The sequence below is a fragment of the Amaranthus tricolor genome, chromosome 9, assembly GCF_026212465.1.
Source record: "Amaranthus tricolor cultivar Red isolate AtriRed21 chromosome 9, ASM2621246v1, whole genome shotgun sequence".
Taxonomy (NCBI): Eukaryota; Viridiplantae; Streptophyta; class Magnoliopsida; order Caryophyllales; family Amaranthaceae; genus Amaranthus; species Amaranthus tricolor.
Genome location: NC_080055.1, coordinates 25102388 through 25112744, shown reverse-complemented (window position 1 = coordinate 25112744; position 10357 = coordinate 25102388). Strand labels below are relative to the sequence as shown.

The following is a 10357-nucleotide window of genomic DNA, read 5'->3' as shown; positions in this document are numbered from 1 at the left end:
ATTGTCAACGGTTAGAATCATTGTCATTGTAAGCAGTTCTATTTGCTTTTAATGTGAGAAATAAGTTTCTCTAGAGTGGTTAGAAACACTTAGAACCAAGTTTCTCAAGTTCATCTTCTAGTCTCACCTTTTTCTGTTTTTTATGAAGAAGCGATGCACCATTTTTGAGTATTCACTTTCCGGATTTTGTGCACACAAAAATGAGTTAAATAGGATGTCAAAATCGACGAATTTATATACAATTTTTCTGAAGTATGGCTTCAGGGTACAATCTGCTAGACCTCCAAATAAACGACTAGACGAAACGATTTAGAAGTAAACAAGGCACGTTTGTGCTGCTGAACTAAACTAAGATGTCTCCGATCTAACCTTACTATCTCGATACAGGTGCCATTTTTTGTACCTTTCACTTCCTGACAGAACAGGTCTTAGCCGTGGAGCAGTTGTACAGTTTGGACAGCAACACCCTCTCAGTTCTGACACACAATTTGCGCAGCAACTGCAATGAAAACAAACAGCTATTGAACCATATGACAACAAACAAATGTTCTCGAGTCTAGATCTTCATCTGTAGCGTGAGAAATGTTTTAATAACAAGGGTAATGCAATGCACTGGTACTTGTAACTTATGGGTTAAGAGTTTAGACAACCGAATCGGAATAAGTAACGAGCAGTACCAGAATAGCTAGGTTAGCATGTGGCTGTAATGGTTCGACAGTATCATAGCGTTTATGGAGAGGATATGGATGTACAAATAGGATGGTGCATTAAATTAGATGAGGGAATGATATTGCTACAATTTGGAAATTTAACTAGAAAGATGTAGATGTTAATGAATCCACACCCAATAACCCTGCAATCGATACAACTTGGTTAAACAAAGCCAATGAAGAGCACACAATCCTGGTTAGACCATTTGTTAGGTACAACGAATAGGAAAGACCAAGCATTATGATTCACAGAGAGCTGGAGTTCAAACAAAATATCTCTAGTGTCCAAATTTTAATGTTAACTCAGGCAAAGCTCTTATCATCCAGAACTACTACCCTAGCATATAGCCCATTGTGGTAAACTGACATCAAAAAGAAAATTAGCATTACATGGGACCTTTTAAACCTTAGACGACCAAAAATTAGACGGGAAAAAGCTACTAGCTTAAAGTAAGTTCATTAAAGTAAGTATCGCTTATTATCCTCTTTAATAAACTATTAAAGTAGTTATGAGGCTACGCAGGAAAATATAGTAGCAACTTGCTATAAGGAAACTAAGAGGTAACAAGGTGTTCGATTAAAGGCTCAATAAACTTGATTTTTTCTATGCTAGCATATTAACATGCTAAAGGAACAATTAATAACGTAAGTTTTAAAAAGAAAAAGGCCAGTTGCTATGAAAAATTAGTTTACACAAAGGATGCAAATCGGACACCAAGGCTATATAAATAAGGCAAAGGGATTGCTGACAACAGGAGTAAAGAACTTACAGGAAAAGGAGGTTGCAGTCAAGATTCGCACAATTCCGATGTCGTAATTCATGAACTCGTGAACCACATATGTAACAACTTGCAAACTTGCTATTAGCCGGAGCTTCCTGAGTTCCACTTGTGGTTGTAGCTCCAGGCTTGAAAGTAGATGGTGGGAGCGAGAGACGAGAGTCAAATACAAATAAATTACCAACCCATTTTTCCGGACCTTCCTTCTGGAGATAATTTGAAACACCACCCTTCAAAGTGTAGAGATTCTTGAAACCTCTTTGTCTATTAAGATAAATACATATGAGCCATTGTACAGAGCCAGAATTCTCAAGACCAAAACAAACAAAATTTCTAAGCATCCCAACCATTACTGAACTACGTAAATGTATGTGGGTAAGAATTGGAAAAGGGAGCAACCTGAGAATGGTAGAATATACGTCACAGCGTATTCCTCCAGTACAATACATCAAAACATCAATATTTTCTTTATCGACATTCACCAAAGGATCTGAATCGGTCACCTGGATTAGAAAACACAAGGTACCGCATAATTACATACAATCAACACATCACCAGAAAAATAAGCATATTCAAACATTGAGAGTACAAGTGATTCTTAAAAAACCAGAAAGCAAAATAAACATAGATAACTCTATTCACAAAACCTTTCTTCCAGCTTCCGACATATCAAAACAATATTGTAACCATCGGAAATCCCTAGACTCTGTTTGTGGTAATTTGAGATCCTAATAGATGGCTAATTGGTCAAGGTGATTCATGGTTGTCACTGTCTTTTGTAGTTCATGTCTGATGCATTGCCAATCCTTTCCTCTTCTGATGTTGAGGTCGAATTAAATACATACCCCATCAAGACAGTACCCAATCAAAAACATTTCAGTAGGATGGTCAAAACAAAAAAGTTTAGCGATTAACTATATTTTGTTCAATATATTGCAGTCCCTTACCGTTCAAAATAAGCTTGCTCGACATGCTTTGAAATATGTTTGCAGTCTAGCAGCTGTCTAAAATTAACATTGTAAGCTTCAAGTATTGTGCAGTAGTTAAGTGGTGCAAAAAATACATGACTCCGAAGGATAAAGGTCTTCAATAAAACTCAGATGAATTAGGAGATGAAACAGAGAGTTTTGGATGAGGAACTGAGAAGATAAACCTGGTTTAACACTTAAACTATTTGGTAGACCCTCTTACAGTAGTCGGTATTAATGGTCGGAATGGTAATGAAAGTTTAGTGATAAAATCTCTAAACAAGTTTAACGGTCATGCTTGTTCTACTACAATCATTTCATTTTCTTCACAAAATTTATTCCAATCCATCACCAATTGGAGATGTGGAATTAGGTGGTAATGGAGAATTGTGAAAAAAAACAACTCTTTTTATGGTAAAGTTTCATTACTATGGGAATAACATGGTTCATTTCATGAAATTTACACTATAAATCATTCCATTATCACCATTTAATACCATCAACTTTTACTGTTAGAGTAATTCAATGAAAACAATACAACAGAATAGTTGAGAGTGAAGAGTTTTCAAGATGAACAAGAAGTAGTTTGACTTCATTAATCTTTAGGTTCAACAGAAAAAAGAAGTGACCAAGTCTGTTTAAAGTCCTTACCATTTTGTTTCATGTCTAACTTTAATTTTATGGCTTTTTGTTTCAACTTCTAGTGTCTTTTCATTACCGTACCAGCAGAATACCTAGGCAATGGATTTTAAAGAGTTTAAAGATAAGGGATGGAACCCAAACTTAAATGGGGTTAGTTGCTCTAGAGGTGTAGAGGGGTCTTTGAGGGTGTGCGAGGTGATCGACCGCACAGGGCCCACTCTTTCTCCCGTATATAAAAGAGTTAATTATAAAAGAAATATGTTCAGTTTATTAATAAAATAAATATATTTACCATAAATAAGATGCAAAATAAAAGTTTTACATAGGGCCCCCAAATTTTTCAAGACAGCTCTGTAGAGGTGTAAAACACTCGGGTAATGGATAGTCCTAACATGTTCAATGTGAAAAGGATGTCACCCATATGATTGTGTCCAAATTACAATTGGTGATGATGAAAAGAGTGACAACAATGCTTTTGTCCACAACCAAACTAAAAGGAAACTGTAAGAAATTTTGATTGATAATAGCCTAATTCTTTCCCGTACATTGCAATCAATTCAACATGGATTTAAAGAGGACACACAAGAGTTAATGAGAACAAGAGAGTAATTAGAGCTGGAGGCCTGAATTTGCCACGGTGAAATCATGGATAAAGAAACTTTATGCTACGATAGAAGAGAAACCACAAAATGGGTAACGATTGTCAGCGACAAAGGAGACAGATGTAGAAACCCTAGAATTTTGAGGGTACATAGCAGAAAAACTTAGAAGAAATTTCTCTTTTTAAGGTTAATACGTGCTACCCTAGGTTGCTTAATAAGCCAAAATTTGTTTTACTCCTAGATCCTATATGTGCATTGTTTAGTGATGCACTCATGAGCAATAATGTATGTGGTACATGTTAGGTAAGAATAATTAGTACCACTTATTTTGATCATTTTATTTGGTAGCATGGAAGTTTCTTTTGTGGAATTGTGGTTTCTTTTGTTTAATTTGACAAGGTTACCATTACAACAAAGTGCTTACAAACATGATGTAATGACAGGTTCTATGTGACCTTTTTCAGGAAAAATCAATAATAACGATAGTATTTTAAACAGAGTAAAGAAAAACTTGTCACGGAAGCCATGCTACGCTGCATAAGCTATGTTATCAATGGACCTATAGAACCTATATGTTAAAAGTATTTATCACACAACATTAACATGATACAATCATTTTGTAATGGCTTGGAAGTTGCACATGACTGTTTCAGTATCAAGCTGTAATTTTTTTCCCAAAGAATACCATGCAGGTCCCTTAGTGCACCAAGAATGTAATACATGCTGCATAATCTTTGTTAATACCTGTAGGTCGGATAACCCAAATGAAGTAATTCTAAAGCAGTCAACTTCTGGACGTTGGGCCCCCTGGAAGTGACCAATATCCCACTCATAACCTGACACAAAGTAATTATATAAACTTTAGTTTAGGACAAAGTTTACTATGTTAAATATTGAATTCCAATGTCAATAAGATGCACACATCTGCTTATAGTTTCTTATATAGACAGTGGATTTGAAATTTTAGCTTAGAGTCTTATATAGTACATCAGGAAATTATCTTCCTAAGAAATTAGGGGAGACATTGCAAAAATTCATTCCAGCTCCTCTAAGCTCACGATAGGAACTCCTCATAAAATGATTAGATTTTTAGTTAAAAATTTTCAGTGAAGTTTAGAAGGGAAAGATAACGAAATTCTAAATGAAACGTTACCATTTCTCACATCCAACAAAATGCAACTCTTTAGATCTCCATTATCTTTCTCATGATTTGCATTTAACGATTTTAACCTTGCCTTCCATTCAGCTGGCGATAGAGGCACCGCACGCATTGAAGGATCAAGAAGCGGAAGATCTTGAGAACCTAAATCGAACTAAATTCTATATAATGTCAATTAAAGAGATCACAAAAACAAATAGGAGAGCAAGAAAAATTATTCAGGGTATATTTTGCGTGTATAACTTACCTGCACCAAAGTAGGCCTATAACGCAGCTTCAATCTTGGAAATGCATGTTGACTTGAAGGAGAAATTTGAACCAGGATGTCTCTAAATCTTTGGTCATCTCTAAGCCATTTTACATACGTCAAAGCATCTCCCGAAGGTCCACTAAACTGTGGAAAAAAGAAATATTAGCAACAAAATGTGTAAGTAGCAGCTAAGGCTGGATACCATAATACAAGGTTGTGAGCATGACCTAAGGACCACATGTGGGAAGGAACCACATAAAACCATAAATAGGGTATAAGAGTACCATCTCACTCCAATCAATATAAAAAATGAATCCATGTGCAAGACCGTGAATTACATTAGATTAAAACAAGCCGTTATGTGATGCACCAAGCATGAAACAATCAATTAGTACAAAATCCTTGGGTACAAAAGATTGCTATATTAGTTGCAAACCTTGTTAGGCAAAGTTTAGAATAAATACAAATTTAGATGTATATTGAGAAACTGATATAACAAAGAAATGAATAGCATAAACGTTAGAATATAATGAAACAAAGAATAATATGAATCAATACTGATACAATTTGAGGGTCTCAAGATTTAATGTGTTGGATCTAGGGGTGAACATAGCGTTGTTTGGTGTGGTTTGTTACCTAATACAAACTAAACCGCAAATTGTTATTTAAGAAAATTTTCAAACTAGACCAAAGTGTTTCACGCCTCAAGCCTCGCTCAAGAAAATCCTCATATTATAAATTGTGGTTGAGTTTGGTGTAACTTGCAGTTTTTCTATTTTACAATATTATGTCACTTAGATACTTTTAAATATTAATGAATGTAATATGTAAGATTATGTAACAATGAAAAAGTCTTGGGTTAAAAAATTTGGCAGATGTCCTTAAGCACGAGTTGTAATATAATTATGAGTCGAGAGAATGAGATTTAGGATTATGAATTGCAATCAAAGTATTATATAACTTATAATTTGTGGTTTGGTTAGATGTAAAATTTTTGAAACCATACAAAATGGTAAGCTGAAACTTTAGAAGACCAAACCACAATTAAGATTGCAAATTGTGGTTTGGTTTGATGTGTTTTGGTTTCAAACGAACTTTGTACAACATTTAGCTCAAAATATAATAAATGTAGAATTGTGGAGAAATATAGATAAGATGTTGCAAAGGACAAAAAACTAAATACGAAACTTAATAACATTAAGTAATCTAAATTCTAAAGTGAAGCTCAATAAGATTTCAACAAATGAAAACAAAAAACTAGTACCTGTGCATTAATACCTTGTTCATTGATGTATATCCGCCCATGTATATCAAGCTCCTAATAATGGATCAAAGACGAATAAGTAACAAACATAGATTCTAAACCCCATTCCCACAAATATTTTGAAAGGACAAAATCTACATAGTTCTGCTTAATCAAAAGCTCCAAATCCCTACCTAACAAGTATGAATAATAGATAATTATTTTTGTTTTTTGTAATCGATAATCGATATTTTGACACAAGAATTTTTTTAATTTACTGGATGAGTAATGACAAATACGATTATTATTTAATTTATTTACTTATTTACTAAACAGTAACATGACAAATTTGATTCCTATTTATTTCTAATGTGACTGGTAAACATATTTGTAATGATGATAAGGATCGCGGCTCTATAGTCAAAATTTATAGCATATTAAAGAACTTCAGAAGTCAAACTGCATACAGCTATAAAAACTAGAAGGATATTGAAAAAAATTCAACAAGACAAAGTCTATATCTAGCATATCTATGTCATCCTGGAACCAAAGAAACGCAGCAAGATGTATAGCAGATGTTTATGTGGAAGATGCTTGAGCATTTCAGACAACGCAGAAGTGTCTAGCACTACTCTTAGCATAGAGCACCATCACCAACTTATAGATTATTAGCTTGGAAGACCATAAGCAGCAGACTAAAGTAGTAATTCCACTAATGAGGTTAAACTTTTAGTACCGCGTACTTAGTTGAAACTTTGTTCTTTCAACTTGTATAAATACAAAGTTGATTCTAGACAGTTGGCAAACATTTTTGTTTTTAGTTGTCATGATTCATAGCATAGATTCAACGTTATAAAGCTTGAGAAGCCAAACTACAAGAGGTACACTGTTGAAGGACAAGGGTTATTAATTTTGACTCTTGAGAAGCGAGTGATCAATACAAGGATGAACGACAATGAGCTAGCAGTTCATATGGTTTTCATGATAGCTCTAAGTAAGAACTTCTGCCTCCAAAAGTCAATTGATACACCTGACTCCTGAGTAATTCAATCAGATCATCAGAAAAGTATAAACATTTCTTACCCATACCCAACCTATTATTATATGAAAAAGAGTATACTAGCCTTATTAAGTTAAGAGCAAAAAACCATTCCTTGCAGCCATTTGTACAATCCATGTAATAGAATAAGCAAATAGAAATAAGAGAGCACTTCCAATTATAATAAATTCACCTTTGATTCCTAACACTCACGGTATATTCCAATTATAAACCTAAATCATTTTCCCCCTACCAGTTTCTACCTATTAATTAGTCACTTAATTGATTTAGAGCCAGGAATCTGCATACCATGTTATAGGAAAATTGGATTGCATTCACCATAAGGTATTTATGTTCATAATTTTCCATTTACCACCTAATAACATCTCTCATGCATTGGAATGAATTGTGCAAAAATAATGAGATGACTGAAAGCATGACCATTTTCTTACTTAAATTACACTAGTTTTCCATTATCAATCCCATTATTTAGTACTGACAACCAAACTGGCGGCTATCGAGTCATGTCAATCTTCTATAAACAAAATCTGAAATATGCAATTGCAAATAGAATATCAGAGAAAGAGAGATTAGAAATGGACCTCCAAAAACGATAAATGCCGAGAAACTTCAAATTCAGGGTCATTGATGAAAACAAAGTGATAGAAATTAACAACTATGAATTCGCCGTTATCATCTACGGAAATTAAACTGGAATCCCTAGATGTAGTGAAAATCAAAGAACAATTGCTACTAAAATCGGAGGTTTTGGATTTAATGAAATTTGTTTTGCTTTGAAGTGAGATGGAAGGCGAACTGGAGGGCGTGGAATGATAAGAAAATTGTCGGCCATGGAAACGAGAGGGAAAGGAGAGAGAAGAAGAGATGGATATGGAAGGTGGGAGAGTAATGTTGAGGGATGCCATTGCCATAGCCATAGCCACAGCCACAGCCATAACCATCAGCAGGAAGCACAGTGACTCATCCGCTTCAAGTCTCCAACTAAAATTTAGGCGAGTTTTTTTTTTGGGTGTAACTAAAGTTCGCCGGTCTTTTCATTTTATCGCCACAGCCCTTTTCATTTTATCGCCACCCCTTGAAATTATGTATTTGTCCTTGAAATTTAAAAAATTATAAAATTACCACTGAACTTAAAACTTAATTAATAAATATAAATCATACTTAATAACACTATTAACACTTTAATCCGGAAGATTTGTCTATATATATATCGAATTCTCAGTCGCGTATGAAGTACGAATTCAAACACGGTACTATTTCTCTAAAAACTCTTAAACAAGCTGTTACTTGTAATCGGTTAACTATGGCTAACGAAAGCGACTACGAATCGGATGTGGTACGTAAGTTTTTCGTTTTGAATCGTTGGAAATTTATAAAAAAAAAAAATTAAATCACACAAAACTGGGCGATTGAACCATAGTTCAATAGCACAAAACTGGGCGATTGGACCATGGTTCAATCGCACAAAACTAGGCGATGGTCCAGTCGCCCAGTTTTGTGCGACTGAACCATGGTTCAGTTGCCCAGTTTTATGCGATTATTATTATTTTTAAAATTTTTTTTTTATTTATTTACGTAAATTTTTAATTTTTATGTTTATTATTATTATTGTTGTTGTTGTCATTATTAATTTTAATTTTCGTAATTTTTTATTATTCTTATTAATATTATTATTATTATTATTGATGTCATTATTATTATTATTATTATTATTATTATTATTATTATTATTATTATTATTATTATTATTATTATTACTATTTTTATTAATTCTTTTTTTAGTATTAGTATTTTTATTAATTTTTGTTATAATTATTATTTAAATTTTCGTCATTAATGTAATTAAATTATATTATTTTGATTTTAAATTTGCAAGAGTTGGAAAACTTTGGAGACAACGTAGACTACTCCGGTAGCTTTGTTACGGATAGGGAATTTATTTCCGTAGATGAGTTACATAGTTGGGCCGATGCGATAGCAATAACAATTGGTTTTCAATTTACATGTGCTTCTTATAAAAAGAAAGAAGGACGTTCTAGAGCTAGTGTCTATTTAAGATGTCACTGCTATGGTAATATTAGGGGTGATGTACATAATCTAGATAATACTGCCCGACCTGGTTCTAAAAGTAGAAGTTGCGGGTGTAAATTTTTGATTGTAGGAAGTAGTCGTAAACCAGGAGAAAGACCTTGGACGGTAAGGGTGTGTCCTAGTGAAAAAGGAAAACATAACCACCCCTTCTTAGTGTACAAAGATGGTCATATAAGGGCGAATAGGATCAATGTAGATATTCGGGAGCACATACGACAACTTAGTGCAACCGGCCTTTATTATGAATTCTATTAGAGATAATTTTCCTGGTTTTTATGCTAGTATGAATCAGATATATAATATTAGGTAATCAATAAGGAGAGAAGAGATGGAGGGTAGGACTCCCCATCAACACTGTCTTCATACGGCCACAGAACTTAATTACGTGGTCTGGACAGACTTGGATAGCGAAGGGCAATTGAGCAGATTGTTAATTGCAAATCCTACCTCTATCCAAATGATACGTACGTGGCCGTATGTTGTGCTGATAGATACAACGTACAAAACGAACAAACAAAAGTGGCCACTATGTGAAGTGATCGGAATGACGCCAACCAATCACAACTTCTTGGTTGCATTTTGTTTGCTGCGAGATGAGGCGGCTCTGTCGTATTCGTGGGTGTTGCAAGGATTGAGAGATATTTTCGGCACTGCTCAGACTCCCAGCGTCATTATAACCGATCGAGACAAAGGTTTATCTGCAGCTATTCGTGACGTCTTCCCAGGTAAAAAGGTTTTGCTGATAAAGTATTATCGTTCTATCTATTGAATATGTCTTAATTACGTTCACTGTTTTGTTTAATGTAGATGTGCGGCATTTGTTTTGCATCTGGCATATTGCCAACGACGTTGA

General features: G+C 34.2%; 1 protein-coding gene across 1 annotated transcript; it reads right to left on the bottom strand.

The window, feature by feature from the left end:
- Positions 1-184: 184 nt before the first annotated feature.
- LOC130824364 (rhodanese-like domain-containing protein 8, chloroplastic) lies at positions 185-8411 on the bottom strand. The gene is made up of 8 exons (XM_057689337.1): positions 7995-8411; positions 6375-6428; positions 5108-5254; positions 4855-5014; positions 4446-4537; positions 1889-1992; positions 1481-1753; positions 185-499 (listed from the first exon to the last, which is right to left on the bottom strand). The coding sequence occupies exons 1-8, from the start codon at positions 8352-8354 to the stop codon at positions 349-351; spliced, it is 1341 nt and encodes a 446-aa protein (XP_057545320.1). The 5' UTR covers positions 8355-8411; the 3' UTR covers positions 185-348.
- Between the last annotated feature and the right edge of the window lie 1946 nt (positions 8412-10357).